The sequence below is a fragment of the Tympanuchus pallidicinctus genome, unplaced genomic scaffold (assembly GCF_026119805.1).
Source record: "Tympanuchus pallidicinctus isolate F22 unplaced genomic scaffold, pur_lepc_1.0 scaffold27, whole genome shotgun sequence".
NCBI lineage: Eukaryota > Metazoa > Chordata > Aves > Galliformes > Phasianidae > Tympanuchus > Tympanuchus pallidicinctus.
The window spans coordinates 7688547-7709700 of record NW_026294744.1 but is presented as its reverse complement, the minus strand read 5'-3'; the positions used below and the strand labels follow the sequence as shown (position 1 = coordinate 7709700).

Sequence of the window (21154 nt, the reverse complement as noted above, 5' to 3'; positions counted from 1 at the left end):
CTGTGGCAAACAGAGCAGAATATGGAGTCACTTTAAAGCAAACAAGACATGTTTACCCAGCCCCGATAAGACAGGTATTTTAAGAATCAGCTGTCTGTGTTCACATCTAAGGACTGTTCTGGGAACAGCGTGAAGACATTTCTTCTAATTTACTGAGTGATGTGGTTTCTGTCTGCGCCTTCAATTTGCTTTGCAGGCTAGCGTTAAGTACTCTGCTCCCTAACCAGCTCTCACCAACTACATAATTCCCAGCAAAAACTGTCTGAAAAGAAACTCGTGCAGACAAGCACTGTTACTTTGCTCCGATTCCTCTGTGCTTTCCTTTGGATGAGCTGTTTCTGAAAAGTTGTGGTAAGACCTTATTAACAGTGAACAATTCACGCTTTCTCTAGACACACAGCTCTTTCAATTCACACCTTGTTCGCAGAAGGTAACATCAATACTGACTGGTGTGCATCTGCATGAATGATACAGGTAGTTACATGCTGAGGACATAAGTGAGAGGTAAGCCTATTTAGCAACACTCCATTTCCATATATGAGTTCAACCCAATTCAAGGCAGATGCTGCTCTGAGCTCTGTTTTATGCTAACCACACATTTGGAAACCAGAAGCTTGTTTGTGCTGCTTTGCTTCTCTGATACTAAAATCTCTCTCTTGTTAAAATGTCATGAACAATTATTATCCTTGGATGCCTTTCAGGTGTCCTTCTTCCACTATTAATAAATGGAAAGAGATCAGCTAATGTAGATGTGTTTATTAACTGAGTACGGCAATGATTCTAAACGTCACACAACATTTGAGGAAAGAGAATAACAATGTTGGTAGGACTTCTGAAACAAAGACAAAGGACTACAGAAGCCTTTCCCTCATCTGAATTCAAGATCTACTCGAAAAGTAGACTCACACAGTTAACTGAAGGGAAGGAAAGCAACAGAGAAGTGAAGGAAGGCTTTTGATTTGGGCTGGCAGAATGAGGCAGTAGGAGGCACACTGATTTATACAGCTTTACATAGCATCCATGTATGTGCTCACAATATCATACTGTCCAGAAAGGGACAGAATGGACATGACATCTGGATTAGAGAGAGGGCTAAAGCATACAGCCCTGAACTGGCTGAAGGGATGCCATTATCACAGAATCACAGAATCACAGAATCATAGGGGTTGGAAGGGACCTCCAGAGATCGAGTCCAACCCCCTGCCAAAGCAGGTTCCCTACAGCAGGTCGCACAGGTAGGCATCCAGGTGGGTCTTGAATACCTCCAGTGAAGGAAACTCCACAGCCTTCCTGCCCTGGGCAGCCTGTTCCAGTGCTCCGTCACCTCACTGTAAAGAAGTTCTTGCGCACATTTGTGCAGAACTTCCTATGCTGCACTTTCTGGTTGTTCCCCCTTGTCCTGCCTCCACGCATTGCTGAAAACAGTCTGGCCTCACCACTCTGCCCCCCACACCTTAGATATTTATAGACCTGGATCAGGTCCCTTCTCCGTCTTCTTTTCTCAAGGTTAAACAGACCCATTTCACTTACCCTTTCTTCATAGCAGAGATGCTCCAGGCCCTTCACCATCTTTGTGGCCCTCCGCTGGACTCTTTCTAAGAGATCCCTGTCTTTTTTGTACTGGGGAGCCCAGAACTGGACGCAGTACTCTAGATGAGGCCTTACCAGGGCAGAGTAGAGGGGGAGGATCACCTCCCTCGACCTGCTGGCCACGCTCTTTTTAATGCATCCCAGGATGCCATTGGCCTTTTTGGCCACAAGGGCACACTGCTGGCTCATGGCCAACCTGTCGTCCACCAGGACACCCAGGTCCCTCTCCACAGAGCTCCTCTCCAGCAGCTCATCCCCCCAGCCTGTATTGGTGCCTGCAATTATTCCTCTCCAGATGCAAGTCTCCAGCCCAAACTGCTTGGGATTGCCCTGACCCAGGTGAAGGCCCTTGCACTCAGTGGGTACATGCACTGGGTTTAGACAAGGCAGAGATGCTCAGAGGGTCAAACTGTGTATTTGTACCTGTTTGTCATCTAGAAAAGTAAACATGGTGGACAACAAAGAATTTCCATGCGATTTTCCTCACAATCAACAGATAGATGAGGGAAAAGATTCAGACACAAATCACAAAGAGCCAAGGACACTCTAGCTGTGAAGACTACTGGGGATAAGAAGGGAAGGAATCAAGCCTTACAGAAAGGGCCAAGCGTGGGGATGAAGGTTGCTGCTGAATGAAGACACTCAGAGAGGGAGGAAAAGACTGTTCAAAGCCACATCTCTCCCACCAGTTCCAGCCTCGCAGGTGACCACAGACAGCTTTCTTTCTTGACACAACCAACCACTACGAGAGATAATTCAGCAGTAACTTTCCTAGTGGCTTTGGTAGAAGACAGTCCTCATTTTTTTCCCCGGCCCTGCCTGCCCCAGCGGACAGGCCGTAACACGGCACAGTGACTGGACGGGCTGTGCTGGGAACAGGCGGAGCATGGGGGAGCGGCGGCACCTTGTGGCCCGGAGAGCACCGACAGCTGCTCGAGGAAAAGCCACAGCGACGGGAAAGCGCGGAGTCACGAATTACACTGCCGTGCCTCTTTTGAAGGCTTACTGGTTCCACACGCCAGCGCTGAGTGGAGAAATAGCCTTCTTGGAAACCGCTTGCAGCCCCTGAGTGCTTGATAGGTGTCTGCTCCAGCATGGGCTCTGCAGCCGTCCATCCAGCAAGCTCTGCCGGCCAGAGGGGAACGCAGCATTTGTTCTTCACTGACATCTGTCGACTGCAGTGACTTAGTTGCAAACCCCTGCACCAGGATGCATTTGCACAGAGCTCCATGAAGCTCAAAAGCAGAAACGAACTGTGATGGGAACCAGGCACAAGTCTGAGGGGAGCAGGCCAGTCAGTTTCCAGGTACTCAGTGACTCAGTCCTTAAGCACAGCCTGCTTACAACGTCCTTGTTTCTGATTGCCATGTCTGCAAGATTGCCATGTCTGGGGATGGTCAGTCTTTAACCACTGAGAATCTATGCAGAGTGGTGGGGGTATGACAAACTGTAGGCATGTAAGCAAATATTAATGGCCAAGGGAAATAAAAGCAGATTTTCCCTTTCTGTCTGCAAGACTTTGCATTGTAACAAAGAATAACTGGGGTCTGTTTTTTTTTGTCATTTATGACCTTGGTGAACTACCTCGACTAATGCAACAGCCAGGTGGTGTCACTGCTATTCAATTGCAGCTGCTTGCCTGCTGCTTAAGGGGGATGAGGAATTAGTTGCAGCATTGCCTGCTGGATAAATTTACCTACCTTACAATAAAAAAATGGCACAGTAAGATTTCATTGGCAGGTGAATGAAGTGCAGCATGAAGCCAGCTCGTGTATCACTGCTAGCCAAGCTCAGACACCAATGACAGCAACTTAGCTGGAGCAGCCTAGACTGAGTAACCTTGCTTCTTGACAGAGGCATCAGTAACCTGCAGCATACTGTGCAAGGCACAGATCCATTTAGCTTGTTATTCTCTATATTGTCAGTGTCAGCAGCCTTACCTTGAAAGCCCCCAACTCTCTTAACTTCCATTATAAATCAAATGCGGTGCTCTCTAAACACACAAGGAAGAAACCTGGGGAGCCTTACTCTTCTATTAGCTGCAAGGTGCTTACTGGCAAGATGATAAAAACCTGGCTGTGTATTAAGCAAACCAAAGCAAGAAGTGAAAAAACAGCATGGCTTGCTGTCAGCTCAGTTTTTTTTACAAGACTGCAGAAAGAAACAACTATGTAGATGTGCAGATGTGGCAAGCTAGAACTAGAATTTGTTTGCAAGTGATCAAATTCAGCTAAAGAACCCTTCATACTCTGGTCTTATTCAAGTGTAGCTCCATATCCTTTAAGAAAACACACAGAGGCATTCATAGAATCAAACCCAAAAACAGATCACAATAAATGCTTTGAAGAAATCCATAGGTTTATTAAGTGAAATGAGTGGAAACTTTTTATATCCATTTACATCATTAATCCATCCCATTCACAAGCTTTTTGGACCTGGCTTCATCCATCCAATCAGTTGCACCACCTTGGCTGGGCATCACTGATAAAAAAGATCCATTGGTATCATGTCCCCTTCCAAGCTAAGGCTGCATTGCTGTGGGTAAGATGTAAGAAGGGAAAAAAGCTGGGGGAATAAAAGTAGCTAAGCTCTTAAGTGGATTACAACAACAACCATGCTCTCTCAGGAGATGTAACTCTTCACTATCTGTACAATTTCAATGTGAGTAACCATGCTAGGTCAGATGTCTGTCAGCTTAAACTAGAAACTTGTCTGCAAGTGTACATGAACAAATAGGACAAGCACATGATATTCTCCTGAATGTTTTTCCAACCTCCAATTACGTTTTGTTTGAGAACTTCCTGTGCAATTTACCGTGTCTATGACTGATGGATCCCAATTTAGCTGATGTCATCCCATTCTTACAGTTTCTGTGTTCAATTTTGCTTTATTAAGTTGTTTTGAAGATTAGATTATTGATACCTGGTAGTGATAGTAATGCCATGTTCTTTTCCTTACTGTGTCAGAGGTGCATACTGTTACTTCAGAATGAACCATACTGTGATACTGTGAACCATACCATAATACATACTGTGAAATAAGAATAAAAATGCACCTGGGAGCCTCCCACACAAGGAACAAGAGGAAGAAACCAAGGTTCAGAATCTGAGGAAACATATCGTGTTTCAGACACATGGACAAAAGCTGTTTGAAATGTGCTGAGGATTACTAAGTTTCTGAAAGCCACATCCAGCTTCAGAGATCCATGAGCTGCAGATGTTTGGAGATCATGGGAAAACTAGAAAGAGCTGGCAATAACACAACATGGCAAATTTGAGTTTCTTGGGCATTTACTTTTGGTCACTCTTCATTTCCGGAATAGTCTTTCCCTATTCCTCTTAATTTTATGGATATGTAACATAACTGCCTTCAGTCATCCTTCCAACGTGAAGAATTCTTACTTGACTATTGCTCACACAGAAGTTGATTTCTTCCTTTTATCACCTATTTTACCTTCATACAAACCTTTAGTTTTACAACTTTTCTAATATGTAAGAAACCAAATACACAGTATTCAGGATACATTAAAATCACTGATTAATACAGTGGAATGATGATTTCTGTCCTTTTTGCTGTATACCATTTTTCCAATCATTCCTAAAAACTCATGGGTTCATGCACAGTTCAGTGATTTTGTCTTACTGCTCTTGTAACACTGACATTTAGGATAATTAGTCCTGCTGGGTATCCTGTATTTCTGGAAACAGGAAATAATTCTTAAAGAGAATATTAACGGAAAACACATTATATATTACAAAAAAAAAGCAAGCTTTCTCACATGGACACTGGAGAAGCCACTTAAATGCTGTGTGCTTGAAGTCTAAAAGTATTACAAACTTGAAATATTGTACAATCTCTCTGAGCACACCAGGCCGAGATTTACGTGATTCATATTGATCTGAAAATGAACTCAAGTCAGAACACACTGGATCGTTCTGCAGGAAATAGCACAGAACTTGAGAGAGACATACACTGAACAGGGCAAAGACCAGACCAAAACAATGGAGCCCAAACCAGGTTGAGGGATAGAGATAAGTTATCCTTCAACAGAGGTTAAGAAACAGTGATAGTGTGTCCATCCTTCTGCCCCCTGCTTAGAACGTCTGGCAAGAGCAACCCGTTGAAAACAGCAGAGCTCTTGAGACCTGCTCAAAAGCAGAGTTTTCTGAGAACATTCTGTGAAAAAATCCTTAGCACATGCTGCTCATTGCACAAGGATCCTGCCATAGAATGTCAGAGCTGGCTGCAACAGCTCAGAAAACAAAGAGATCAATCCTACTCTTCACAAACACACATTTCACAGTGCACCAAAACTACCATTTTTTTTTTTTTAACAAGAACATTGTGCAAGTGAAGGTTAAGTTTATATAATGGGATAACCATACAGACACAAACACTGAAGGTTTGTCTCCAACAGCGGATAAGGACAAAGATACTGGGTAACTGACTCTGCGTTGTGTGATTAATTTAGGCACCAATTAACTCTGTCTATCTTCACGGGCTAAATTCATGTCACATAGACTTGGAAGCATACAATTTGCAGTATACAAATCACTCTGTCACCATTCTTATTCAAAGGGCTAAAGAAAATTATTTCAAATTTCATTTAATTGGCTATATTTTTAAAATAGCCTAATATAAATTATTACATAGTTTATCCTTCTAAGTTGTCGTAATTATGATAAATATCCTATATTGGCTAAAAGTTGAGGGAAATATCTTCTTCACAGACTTCTAATTGATGTTTGAAGACAATTTGAAAAAACAAATGTGCACTTCTTTTTTTCAAGTCTAATGACTGAAGCAACATTATTCCAAAATTAGTTCACTATAACAAAAACGACCACTGAAATCTAGTCTAAGTGAACTACACAGCTCAGGTGAAAGGCAACTCCAGTGCCAGGGCATGTAGTGGAAAAACAGTCAGCAAATGGTACATCTTTCAAGATTGTAAGATTGCACCATTTTTGTACTCAGAATTTCCTTTCGTGGTAAAATTCATTGTCTCAATCTCTACTACTCTGTTACACCTAAACCCTCCATCTGATGAGGAGCTTCCATAAAAACAGAGCAATCGAGGCATCTCTTGGGATATTCTAGTTTCATAGTTGGGATTTCCCTATATTCCAGTGTAGAGCAATAGAAATGGGAACCTTTCAGGCAGTGGATTTTGCCTCCTATATCCTCAGACTGCTTTTATTTTGTAAAATTTCTCTAGAGTTCTTTTATTGTGTGTCTTCTGACATGTCCAATTAAAACTTTTACCGGATTTTTCTCAAAGGAATTTGCCAAAGTGAAAAAACCTATCAGCTACCATTCCTTTCTGCTGAATCATTAGAAGAGCTCTTGATTTAAACAGAAACCTACACGTAGTACAGACAACTCTTATTTCTATTACAGTTGCACTTAGTCATGCTTTTGCTTTCTCTTACGTAAGAGGAATGGGAGTCAAGTTCATTGCAACTTCTCTAGATCTGTTTATTTACAGGAAACTGTCCTTGAACACAAAGTTACTAAGTACTTTGACTACGACAAGGTGAAGTAAATAGGAGCTTGGCCAATTTTAAACAACGTTATTAAACTGAACTGTTTAAACAATCTGGACTTCTGCGATTTATTACATTGTTTATGTGAGTAAAATGACTCATCGACCTGTACCAAGTTCATAGTTCCGTCCAAAATATGGTGCTATTGCTATCCATGGTATTTATTTATTTAGTACAGAGCCCTAAAACTCAATGAAAGGAATTATTTAAGTGATAACTGAAGAGGGCAATAGTGCAACTAATTCACTTTTCAACTATTCACCTACCTACCTTACTGCTACAGCTAGTAAAAGATTTTTCAATTTAAAAATTTGTTTTAGAAAGGGACACAAGGTAAACACAAAGTTCATCAACAAAAAGCAGGAAATCAGTGGATCTTATTTTGGAAAGAGGTACAGGAAATCTTATGTTGAGAAACATAAAATAAAATGATTAACTATTATTACTCATCTCAACAAGAACTGCCTATATGGCCATGATTTTATTTGTTTTTTATTATTTTTCAGCCTAACCCAAGGCTGAGCCCGACTCATTAATAATACAAGGATTGAAAACAGACATGTATTTTCAATGTCAGTGTACAGATGTTTACAGATCACTGAGTTCTCCACATCGAAACCCAGTAAAATTTGTATTTTACATAAATACAAATGTATACACACCAACTTTAAATTGATATGCTAAATATAATCTGAATGTAGTTTATATGAACCCAAAAACATCAACTATGATTTTTTTTCCACAGCAATTACTTTTCCAAGGAAAGATTTCAAAGGTTAATAGGAGATTTAGTTTCAAATTTGGGGCATTTGGTTTTGTTAATTTAAGCACTGAAATAAAACCCCATATAACCAGATTCAAAGGTAAGAGGCATAATTCCAAATGCCACTTAGTTGTATATCAGCTTAAATTGAACACATGCTTAAATACTTTTGTTAACTAACATTAACTAGTTTTACACTAACTCCACTTTTTAAAATACAGGATATGCTTCAGCATATGCTGGAACTCTTCCCTACTGGAGAAACATGCATCTCAAGAAAAGCTAGCATATAACTACGATATCATACTGACATTTGATAGAGGAAATGTACATAAAATGACCACAACTTACAGAACAAACTTTTTAAGAGTCTCAATTACAAATCCACAAATCACGAAAAAAAATCTTTATTCCCTGCATATATCTGGATTATAAAATAAAGATACATCACTCTTGTAGAACAAATTTAATGATTAAGAGTAGATTTAGAGGACACTATTTTTGTAGTATTTCTTCAATTGCACTTAAATAGCTTTTAAAATAATCATAAATACAATCATGAATGTCAGCATTTAAAGTGGAACCTTAAATTAGAGGGAAACATTTTATAACTCTAATACAGTGTAAAACCATATTAGGAAAGGGAGAAGTGGAAAAACAGAAAACAACTATGCTATTGTTTTTTTCATTAGTTCCTTATTTCCATTTCTGCTGTTCTCATTTTCCCCCTGTATCCTCTCCTGTTGAATTCACTTCTTCCATTTGCTTTCTTGCAGAGTTCACTTTTTCTAACAAGAGGAATATGTGCTCTGCAAACTCCCGGACAGCACCACAGCCTCCACTGCTTTTACAAATGTAACCAGCAGCCTTCTGAGCCAGTGCACAAGCATCAGCGGGCACACCACTCATGCCAGCTTTCTTCAGGCATTCCACATCAGATTCTTCATTTCCTATTGAAAAAAGTGACAGATATGTAAGAAAAATACCACAGAGGAGAAAAACGGAGAAAAAAAATATTGATTTTGCTGTTTAAATATTAATCTAGTTTTTAGAATTTATATTTTTGCCACATTTTTTATCTGAGAAGCTCAAAAGCCCTTAAGTACATATTTTTAGAAAATCCCAGCGATAAATGTCAACACTGATCATACTTTACACATAATATTCAAGCAAGAGTATGTACTTTTCATAAGAGTAAAATTGTTTGAGCAACTAAGCAAGCACCTCCAAGACTCTACAGCTAAACTGCCACTGAAATACAGTTTTGTATGGGATCACATAGCTTTCAGTTTTAATTCTGCGTGATTTGTTTCTAATTCAGAGTAGAACCTGTATGATACTAATCTGAAATCTAGTATTAAATAGTATAATCGAGTATTAAATGTGGAGGTTGGTGGCCCTTTATCTGGCAGGGGGGTTGGAGATTCATGATCCTTGAGGTCTCTTCCAACCCTGGGCATTCTGTGATTCTGTGAAATGAATTACAATCAATTCAGAATTGTATACTATAAATGTACACTTCCGCAATATGAAAAGCTTTTCTAAATCACATTATAAACTTAAGTAATATATCACACTTACAAAATTCAACAATGATTCACCATTGCATTTAATATTTAGATTTTACCCAAGTAAGACTTAAAATATGCATCTGCTTTTGGTGATAATGTGTTATTGCTTGCGCTTTAATCCCACTAAATTCAGTGTAACAGCAGAGGCCAAAGTGTTTTAAAGAGAGAAACTGACCTAAATAAGCAACTTCTTTCCAGCTCAAACCAATGTCTTTTTGCCAGTCCTCCAGGACTCGTAGCTTATTTGTTGCATTAACTTCTGCTACACATCCCAGCTGCATAGCTGACAGGGATTTTGAACAATCTCTTTCAGAGATGAGTCGAACCTATTGAATTAAGTCAAGTTAGAATAAAACCTACACACAAAGAAAAAAGACCAGTAAGTTGATATATGGCGAAAAGAGTACAAGTGTTGTTCTTGGAAACATAATCAGGTATCAGAAGAGTTTTGCATGACTCGTTTCCTCATTCAGAACTCAGAACAGAAGTGATTTGTGTCCAAAAAAAAAACATATTACAGTCTTGAGTTACGAAGTACTTTGGGAAAGCAAAAAAATCATTCTGTAGGTTTCCCTGAGTTTCCCCAAAATAGAAGTTTACCTTTGTCTTTTTATATGCACCATGTACCAAATCAAATACTGGATATCACAGCACAGTGCTCACTGTTTAATGCAGCAGCATCTGATCTAAGGTATAAAGGTAGGGTATAAAAGAGCTTCTGAGGACAGTTTCTGAAATATCTGTGGAAGCAAACTTTTGAAGTACTTTTCCTGATTCCTCTACATAACATTACCGTTTTAGCTACAAAAGGACTTGAGAATACCAAAGGACCACTAAACAGATCGAAGTGGTGTGGCATATGAATCTCTTGAGATTTAAATTGAAATATGAAATTTAGAAACAATACATAGGGTGGGCTAAAACCAGGAGACAACTGCAGCAAGATTTTTGAAGATCTACAACACAATCTCTCCACATTTTGTCTCCAAGTTGTGGACAAGCTTATCATCCCTAATTGCTATTAAACGCTAGCAAGTATTTGGCATTGATTTTAAGTACAGAATGAATGAGATTGGTGCACAGAGTAAGACTGTGTTAGCATCATACACTAGAAATAAAGTAAATGAAACACAAAGCCCAGGAGGTTTTTAATAACAGATTCCAAGTCAGTGAAAGTACAGAAACAGGCATCCACAGGCAACAAAACAATTACAAGCTTCCTCGCTTTTGCCTCACAGAAGATAAAACTAAGGAAGTTTTGGAAAGCCACCTACTCTACTCCACTGCCCCAGGGCAGCACCACCTACACTTTAATATGTAAAGAATGTCTTGCCTAACCTGTTACAACATCAGGAAAAAAAGCCCATAACAGAGACTTCAAAATGTATCTGCAATGGCCTACTTGGGGTTTAACTAGCTTTGCCATATCCATGCTTACCTCTATACGCAACAGGACTCAGACTAGGCCCTCTGAAGGCAGCCCATATCTGTATCTAGTTCTTACCTCATTAAATTCTTCAAGCTACACCAAAGGCAGGTGCACACAGAGACAATAACAGGAAGGCTAGTTTCACATAAATGCAAGCAAATACTCTGTTCAGCAGAATTCAACAATAATAAAAAAAGTAACATCAATAACTAAGGAAAGCATCCATATTATAATTTATGTTTTTTCATTTACATCAAATTGTTACCACGTAAGTTACAGTTAAAGCAACTATGCAGATGGATGTGATTGGGGGGGGTTGATTTCTCCTCAGCCACAAAAGTCATCTAGGATGAGCCAAGTAATTTTTCTGGGTATCTCTTCTTCTTACACAGCTGAGAGATAACAAGCATAGTCCTGCTTAGTAAAGCTATCGCAAAAACACAATTTCTACAGCAGAATCATGTCAAAATAAAAAATAACGATATGAAGCGACTGCTAGCTTATGTGTGTCTAGACTAAACAGCTCACAATATGATTGGTGCCATCAAAACATCATCTAAATGTCTTCCCACATTTTTCAAGGATAAAAAGAAAAAGATACCATAGCTGCTACAGATGAGATTGAGCATGTTATCAAAACGTATTCATTTTCCTCTAAGGAACCTGAGAACAATGATTGTCCCAAACCTGAACCAGAGTACTGCGCTGATTAATCACAGCAATAAATAAAGCCTTACACTTCAGAACAATCCTCACCTGGATTCCCCTTTTCTTTAATAGATTGATACCAACAATATCTCTATAATCGTAGGAGACCATTTCCTTGTGATCTTCTGTGACATAAATGCGACCATTTGTCAGGCATCCATCAACACTGCAAACCAATAGCTTCACTTCTTTTAATGGGTCCTTGCCAAAATATCCAAAGCTAAGACAAAGAAATTATCTTTTCAAATGGAAGTTTTTGTGCACTCTGAAAACAAATATTTCAAATACAATTGTGAACTCCAGGCAGAAGAACTGGCTTTAAAATTCTCATTTTTCCCCCCTTTCTTCCCTTAGTATCTTCACTCTTCAACTCAATTCTCCCTCTTCAATTAAAAAAAGAACAAAAAGCCAAAAGACAAGTAAGTTATGTCTTCCATTGAAAAATCAGAATGAGATTTACTTACTTAGCATAAAAGGTTATGTTCTATATGGCACTTGTGTTGGGAGAAAGCAAAATGGAGTAAAGGATGAAAAAGGTACAGCAAACGTATTCAATTCCCACCCACTATTTCCTTATAGAAATACAAAGTAGCTGCAAAGAAAAGGCAGCAGGCAAGATGTAATCAGCCCATACCTTCTACCTGAACCACTCTTCACACTCTACAGCTTCCTGAAGGGAGGTTGTGATGGGGAGGGAGTCAGCCTCATCTTCCAGGCAACAAATAGAGGCCAAGGAAATGGCCACAAGTTGCACCAAGGGAGATTTAAATTAGATATAAGGAAAAACTTTATCTCTCAAAGAGTGGTCAGTTACTAGAATGGCCTGCTCAGGGAGGTAGTGGAGTCACCATTCCTGGTGTTGTTCAAGAGGTGTTTGGATGAGGTGCTACAAGATATGGGTTAGTAGCTTAATGCATAGTAAGGGTGATAGGAGGACAGTTGGACTAGATGATCTTGTAGGTCCTTTCCAACCTTGTAATTCTATGATTCTCCTATTCTATGATTTATTCATGTGCATGACCAAGCATGTTCCAGGCCATGTAAGCTTAACAAGACAGCTGGAAATAGCAGAGATTACATTAATACATTGCTATGAGATATTGAGGATTACAGTCTTCCTTTTCCCCAGACTGAACTTACACAAATAAGAAAAACATACAAATATATACCAAGGTAATTCAGATGATTTTAACAAAGAAAGGAAAAATAAAGTAATTCAATTATCTTGAATAATTTGTTAAATTGAAACTTAAAAAAAAAAAAAAACAACCTGCAAATTCACATGAACATTCGTTGAAACAATTAGTAATTTTAAAGAAATAAAAGGAATTATAGTGCTTTTACCTCAATACTCTTTGCTCTGCAATAGGCCAGTCAATGTCTATATCAATATCCACACTGTGCTCAGCACGCATTTCATAGTAGGCCATTTTACCACCCTAAATAAAGTAGAATTCATTACAATTTTCTGCTCAAGTTAATACAACTACAAAACGGTACAATTTAGTACTATGTAATGAAAGCAAAATATCTGGTTACACTGTAGTCACAGCAGCTAAAAGGCAAGTGAAGCACCAACAATGACATATTCTCTGTTACACAGTACCGAATATTTAAAACTTTATAAAAGCAATGGTTAGTATCTTCCTTCCACAACTAAAGGAAGCCTGCAAGAAAGATGATATACATTACAGTTATTAGGACGTATAGATTTCAGTAGGTCTTTTCATACAGTAAAATGGCAAACCTATTTTGCACGGGAAAGGTAAGGGATTATTTTTGTGGCTCTGTATTACTACACCAGTATGCAAACATCAGGAGAGAATAACAGACTGTTTAAATCACAGCACGAAACTGGCATAGGACAAAGGGTGTAAACTGGCCAAGAATACAAGGTCATAGATTCAAGTAAGACGCTCATGGCACTACATTAACGTAAGCTTTTCACTCAGTAATACTAAACTGAATTATAAGATACATACATACGATAAACTTATGTGAAACTCAGTATTTTAGGCTTATATATATATATGTATATGTATATATAAATATATATAAAATAACATATTGTTTGTACAAATATATTTGCTCTGAACTGCCCTGATTACAAACAGTCCTGTCATGTTACAAGAAATAAGCTAACTGTCCTGAGGCCAAAGTGCTGTTAGCAGACTGTATAAGAAACAGAAACAACACTGAATTAAAATCCCTCTGTGACAAGAGTTAAAAGATGTGTTATTATAAAGAGCCAAGAAAACCAACAGCACTAACCTGCAAGTAGCCCTTCTCGATCAAATGCCTCTTAGCAAAATAAAAGGAACCATTTTCATACAGCTCCCCAGGCCAATCTTGCCGCCGGTACCGCTTTGCTGGATTCAGGTTTTGGGGCTCTGTCATTTTGTTTTCTGTTAACAGAGAGAAATGGAAAAAAAAAAAAAAAAGAAAAAAAAAAAAGAAAAACCCAGCAAATTTTCCAGAATCCTCATTCAGAATCACTTAACAACTTTCTCTAAAAACCTTCTGTTGAAAAACTAAGAACACAATTCAGCCACCATCTTCTTTCGTTATCTCTCTCATGGCTTTCACTCATTTACAAAGAATCACCAGATTTCTTGCTATTTCTCAGAACTATAGATAACAAAATGGAGGATTGTCCTACTATCTCCTGGTACTTGACAGGGAAGGGTTTAGCTTTCAGAGAGGGTACACAGAAAACATTCAGCTATGTACACCTGGAAACCAGAATGTCCCAAGCACGCAAGAGCTGAGGGGACCAACACTGAAATATTTCAGTGATAAAAGAGCTTGGGAAGAGAAATTTTATCTGTGAAAATATTTTGGTACTTCTCCAATATACTTCCTATTGAGAGACACACATAACATTAACTATTTTCAATTTGTTCAATTACAAATAAACAAAACAGCACCTCTGAACAAACAAAATTCCCTAAGATCCCATGCTGTTGTCAATGCCAGCAAAACATGCAGCAGAAACTAAACGAGAGAGCAGAGATTTACCTCTAGTATCAAGCTTCACCTGTTTCATTTTCCTTTAAAGTATGACACTTGGTAAACTCAGAAAAAAATACATCTGAAGCATTATATACCTCAATAGAATAATGTTAATATTTGAGGAACACATTTGTTTAAAAAAAAAAAAAAAAAAAGCAACAACAACAAAAAAAAGCCAGATGAGACAGTATCTGAACTAGGCATTTTGAGGAAAAAAGGCACCAAACATTTATGCTTTAATCACAGAAATAAAAGCAACACAGACAATGGGGGGGAATAGTTGTTTGTACAAGCACAGGAGGTACTCTTACAGCTATGAAAAGATACAATCTTTATTTGAAAATAAAGACTTCAGTCCTCTTGGCAACTGTAGCTGAGAGGCATATCTGCTCTAGGAAAAATAGTTGTATTCTTCTGTATGAGCTAATTACCATGAGTTCAGTCCTCACGAATCAAAGGCAGTTTGCAATTTCACATAAGTCAGCAGACAAATTAGCAGGCTGAAGCAAATCCTAAGCCTCCAGGCTAGGAGGCTGTCATCCTGTCTTTACTAAGATCTCACATCACATATTTGCAACTTTTTAGCTATTGCACAGTAAGAATAAACATCTCCCTAGTTAAGATATGACCTCAGTGTCATGTCTACAAAATCACAAAAATCCACCAAGCAGGCATAAACACGTAAATCTGAGAGTTATGTTTTGAGTTAAACATGTTAACAACATTTCCATTTTCAGCATCTTATCACTTCTAGAAACTAATTACAGAATTGCTGAGTAATGATCAGTAATATTAAAACAGCGACACTTAAAAGTGATCTCACACCTCCCCAGGAACCCAGCCCATGCTCATGATATCATTTTCCAAATATAAACGTCTTGAGTATGAACAATAAACTCCTGAATAAAACTTTTGACTAATTTTAACTGCAGCCACGAACAGAAAAATCTTACCTCCTTTTTTTACCTCGCTCCATCTAAACTGATGCCGTCTTACAACAGAGAAAACAGAATCAAAGCCCTCCTTTTGAATCAGATTTGCTACTTTTATGAGATCACTGGGATGTAGACAGGGAGATGTTGCTTGGATATTTCCTACAATATCGACCTCTGAAGAAAAATAAACATACATTTATGAAACAATGAATATTTTTAATATATACAACCCCAAAGCGTGGGATGAGCAGAGGCCATAAAAGAAGGAAATCTTTCCAACTTTTATTTACTATAATCTTTAGTTATTTTTCTAAATAGTAAGCGAATCACCCCTCTGGGCCTATGACATAAAAACTCAGTATGCCTCATTACTGATTTACCATGATGATGATTAAGAAATTCTCTGATAGTTTCTAGAGATGTAGAGGAGTCTTGAGATACTTCAGGGCTTCGGCGATGAACTTGAGCACCAAACTGCTTTGCAACTTTCTCAATTTCGTCATGATCTGTAGACACCCACACACTGTTGGCAGACATCAACAGAAATTAATGATTGTATAAAGAACAATATCCAGCAAAAGGCTTGTCTGACACAATCTGCTCACCTGAACAATACCCTGTGCTATAGTTGGCAATAAGGGAACTAGTTCTTGTATTTGTGAAGTAAAACTGTACATCAATCCAACATGGCACTTTCAAGAACAAGGATACAATATACACCATGTACACTGTAAAAAACCTCAAGCCTGAGTTGCATTTCAGTTTAATGCTGTGAGGTGCCTGTTTACACAGTTTAATGCTGTGAGGAGAGTAGTTAGGCCCTGGAACGGGCTGCCCAGGGAGGTTGTGGATGCCCCGTCCTTGGACGTGTTCAAGGCCAGGTTGGACGGGGTCCTGGGCAACCAGATCTGAATGTGTACGTTTGGTGGCCCTGCTAGGCAGGGGGGTTGGAACTACATGATCCTTGAGGTCCCTTCCAACCCGGGTGATTCTGTGATTCTGTGATTCTGTGTGATTCTGTGTGCCTGACCTGCCATATATACATGTAGCGTAAGCAATGTAAAATTCAGATGGGCAACCAGAAAATTCAATGCCAACTTGCCACAATATTAGGCATACTAAAATATTACTGAATTAGTGACTAGCTTGAACAATTTACTCAGAATAACAGCAGGGTTCAGAAACAAGGCCAAAAGCAAGTAAAAATACCACTCTGTCAGAAGACAAGCTTGTTCTGCAAGAATTTTAAAATGCATTAACTAGGCTTCATATAATCGCAGAGAAGGAGATGTTCAAGTGACAAACACATCAGTTTTGGTGCCGGAAACCTTCAGTACTGGTAAGGCAAGATTGTACAGTTCAGGGATAGTAAACATTTACAAAGGGAAGGACCAAGTCTGAGCGTTATGTGATGGTAAACACTTCCGCCTGAGTAAGCTACCTGTAAGGTGGTTGCTGTCACCACTATGACCAGGAAAAAAAAAAAGAAAAAAAAAAAAAGCATCATACAAAACCAAAAATTATGATAAAAACCTTTATTCTTTCAGAAATATTGGCATTTTCAATGCACTGCACATAACAAGTGGTGCTTTAGTTAATTTTTTTCCATTCAAAGACATCATGAGATCATCAGAGCCAAACTGTATCTGACAGTGACACAAAGTCAAGTCAAACTCATGTAAATGAATGAAGAGGAAGTCTTTTCCATAAGCTGCCTGAGCCTGGCTAATTCAAACAGTCACTGCCCATTTAACCAACAGAGTTTAGCTGTGTAATGGGCAAAATGAAAAACCTAGCACGCATATGTGCATCATATTCACAGTAAGTCATGAAGCAGTATGGATTCACATGAGGTAACTACCAATAATCTAGAAGCGATACACTGTTCCTTTATAAAAAAATAAAGCCAAAGACGCTTGTTGTACTTTTTAGAATAGAATAAAAAAGATTTTCCAGAGCAGACAGCAGTACAGCCACTGTGAAGACACAGAAGATGGTGCATACTTTAGCACTGAACCTGGCTGGGGCTCGTTTCTGCACTTTAACACAAAACCTGAGAATCAAGTCCCTGCCCTTAGCATAGTCCAGCAGCTTGACATCAGGAAGTTGCACCCAAGGTGCTGCACACCAGGAGCACCCTCATCGTGTGCTGCCTTCAGCTTCATCTATTAGTGCGCGTCTGCACAATTCTTTTTTTGTCCTGGCAAACGGCAGAATCGTGCAACAGCCACGTAGAAACGTGTAATAGCCAGGTAGAAGTGCGTAAAGCCCACAGAATAGCACCAAAGAATATCCCAAGTGGGCTCCACGCACCGCCACGAGCTGGGCTCCCGGCACACACGGTTATTCCCATTCCTTTGACATTTGTCCATCGCTGGACAAACCCGAGGGGCCGCCTCGGCCAGCCCCCGGCCAGCCCACAGCGGTACTGGAACACCACCGTCCGCTCCAGCCCACGGGAGCCCCCCGTCTGCGAGGGGGCCGATGGCGCATGCGCACCTGTGGAAGACGCCTGAGTCGAGGGCGGCGCGCAGCACCCATCCGATAAGCGGCACTCCCGCCAGCAGCTTGATGTTCTTCAGCGGGATCCCCTTGCTGCCGCCGCGCGCCAGCACCAGCGCGGCCAAATGGGCGCGCGGCTGCGCCTCATCCGTCTCCATGCCGCGTTCCTCTGGCGGGCGCCACCGCCCCGCCGTGCGCCACGCACCCCTCCCGGAGCTCTGCGTGCATGCTGGGAAGTGTAGTCCTGCGCCCGCCGCGCCTGCGCGCTGAGGCGGGGTCGGGGAGGGGAGGGGAGGTGGTGCGGTGGGGTTAGAGCTGCGGTTGCGTTTCTTAGCTGGGAGTGGGGCGCTCCCCACAGTTGGTGCGTGGAGGGCTGTGGAAGCCCTAGACGATGAAGTCCTGTAGTTTTCCGTTGTCTGCTGTCGTAAATCTCAAACTTGAGTGGGTTGTCTCGTATCACGTCCTTCCCGTGTGAGGAGTCCCGGCAGAGGGCAGAATCCTCTCACGGAGACACTTCAACGTGTGGAGAAAAATCTTTCACTCTTTGCTTGTTTCCCACCTGCGTAAAAGTGTGCTCCAGCATAAAACCGATAATACAATCCGTACAGGAAATCGAAGTTTTAAAATAATTTTAAGACTGGAAAGTGGAGGCTGCTGAGCAGCATTAGGATGAGATAGAATGAGAGGGAATGCTCTCAAGTTGCACCAGGGGAGGTTCAGGATGAGTATTAGAAACATTTCATCTCCGAAAGAATGGTGATGCATTGGCACAGGCTGTCCAGGGGAGGGATGGAGTCACCGTCTCTGGAGGTGTTCAAGCAATGTGTAGATGTAGCACTGAGGGATGCGGTTAGTGGGCACGATGGATTGGGCTTCTCAGGTAGCTGCTACAATATTCAAAACACCTGCGTGTTAAGTAGGAATGGGTATTTTGGTTTTTCTTTATATCTAACCTAAATCTACCCTCTTTAAACTTGAAACCATTTCCTCTTGTTCTGTCACCACAGACCCTGCTAAAGAGTCTGTCCCCTTCTTTCCTGTAACTCCCCTTTAGATATTGAAAGGTACTCTGTCTCCCCATAGCCTTCTTGTCTCCACACTGAACAGCCCCAGATCTTTCAGGCTATCCATTGGATCATTTTTGTTGCTCTCCTCTAAATGCATTCAAACAGGTTTATGGCTCATCTCTACTGAAGGCTCCACATCTGGATGCAAATATTAAGCAGAACACTGCAAGTGAGGGAAGCAGGAGAATTAGTACCTTGTGTGCCTTGCAGATTGTACTTTCTTTTGTACATCTCTGTATAGTTTTTCTTTTCTTGCACAATATTGGCGTAATTCAGCCAGTGGTTCACTTTGCTTCTGCAAGAGTTGTTACATAGCCAGACAGCTCCCAGCTGTGTTTTTGCATCTGGCAATACCTGAGCAAATGCAGAATCTTGAATTTATTCTTAAAACAACCACTTCGGTCTCCAACTTAAAACATTTTAACATGAACTGTGTTCCCTCGGCTTATTTTTGTGGAAGGTATGTGAGATATTGTCACGACTTTTACTAAAGTAAAATGTATGTATGAGATCTGCTCTGTCTTTCTGTAGCCACAAGCATGGTCTTGTAAATTGAAACAATACTGATGTGACTTGTTCCAGGTAAGTTATTACTGACCGCAGTTAATTGATAGAATTTGTTTTACATACTTACCAAAGCTTGTTGGTTATTTATTCCAGCATTCTTCCCAGATCAGGGGTTAGACTAATGGTCCAAATGCACCTGTATCAACATCTTTAGGTCAGATCAAGCATGCACTTCTGAACTGAGTCTCAAAGTGCATAAACGTTTACTGTGTCCCAATAAAGCAGATGTAGTGGATTGTTCCCAGCCTATTCCTTTTTAACATAGGTTGCATTTTATGCCTTCTTGTTCCTGGTAACTCAGATTTCATCAGCCAACTGTTTAAATACCCAAGGATGAAATTCAACTTGGAACTAGTTTGATTATGTATTACTAACCTAAACACATTCTGACTTGTCTTTTCCATATTTGTACTGTCATCTTGCTCCTGAAGATAAGAACGCTTGCTCTTTTAATAATAGAGCTATGGAGAACAAAACAAAGAATATAATACTTTGTTTCTTTGGAACATGCACTCTGTTTTATATAATCGTGAAACAGCCTGCAGGCATAGGTTTCCCAGAGTGGAGGAGAGGGTTTCAGCTCTTCTGTTAGTGCTAGCTGACATTCCCACATCACGTAATGTGGTGTACAGTCTCATGACTGCGCAGCCTGCCTGCCCTCAGTCCTATCATGTCTGACTATCCGTGAACCAAACCAGCTCATTTCACGGAAATATGCTGATACGCTAGCCAAAATAGGGGGAATAAATCTATTTTGAAAATATGTTCCATGCCATACTATTCCACTGGGGATAATAAAATCTGCAATTTTCTTTCTGATCACAGTTTCATTGCTATAAAGTACCACATTCTGTTCTTGCTCAGGAAAAAAGTCAATTCATTCATGTCTGTGCATAACAGCGGGGAGACAAATTAACAAAATTTGAGGTATTATGCAGATGTGTGCTGAGGTGTTACTATAATCACAGTTAAAATGAGATGATTTACTATGTGAATGTCCAAGTTTTGGCTTGCCTGGGCCACACTGAGTAAAGAGGAATTGTGTTGGGCTGCATATACACAGGCTTCTCCAAAAGTAATGCCTTCTGTTTATTTCCACTGAAACTACAACAGCTACAGTAAGCATAGAGCAAATTCTCAGCTACAGAACACTTTTTTGCAATGTAGTTCCCACCATTAGCTATGCATTTTTGCCCACAGTGAGCAAGAGTCTGCATGTCAAGCTTGTCAAAACTTGTACTGGTGGGGGTAACTCAATATTGCTGTCGACACTGTTGAAACACACCACCTCACTATGATCACATCCACTGTTTGGTCTTCATAAACATTCAGCAAGTGTCAATGAATGTCAATGGGTGGCAATGTCAATGGCAACTTTACTTCATGGAGGAACTGAGTGACACACCTTTGCTTTATTTGCACTTCCATATCAGACTCCATTCTGTCAGACTGCTCCATCTGCTG

The 21154-nt window shown here is 40.1% G+C and overlaps 1 protein-coding gene across 1 annotated transcript; it reads right to left on the bottom strand.

The window, feature by feature from the left end:
• Positions 1–7587: 7587 nt before the first annotated feature.
• On the bottom strand, positions 7588–18268 carry CMAS (cytidine monophosphate N-acetylneuraminic acid synthetase). The gene is made up of 8 exons (XM_052690746.1): positions 18054–18268; positions 15935–16077; positions 15573–15728; positions 13879–14012; positions 12952–13046; positions 11656–11827; positions 9646–9796; positions 7588–8849 (listed from the first exon to the last, which is right to left on the bottom strand). The coding sequence occupies exons 1-8, from the start codon at positions 18212–18214 to the stop codon at positions 8617–8619; spliced, it is 1245 nt and encodes a 414-aa protein (XP_052546706.1). The 5' UTR covers positions 18215–18268; the 3' UTR covers positions 7588–8616.
• Between the last annotated feature and the right edge of the window lie 2886 nt (positions 18269–21154).

Excerpts from the sequence above, each read along its gene's own strand:
- CMAS (XM_052690746.1), bottom strand. The coding sequence starts at position 18,214 with ATGGAGACGGATGAGGCGCAGCCGCGCGCCCATTTGGCCGCGCTGGTG. Across the intron at positions 16,078-18,053 it reads GACTCAGGCGTCTTCCACAG|TGTGTGGGTGTCTACAGATC; the intron begins GTGCGCATGCGC and ends GTCTGCCAACAG. Across the intron at positions 8,850-9,645 it reads GAAAGAAGTTGCTTATTTAG|GAAATGAAGAATCTGATGTG; the intron begins GTCAGTTTCTCT and ends TTTTTTCAATAG.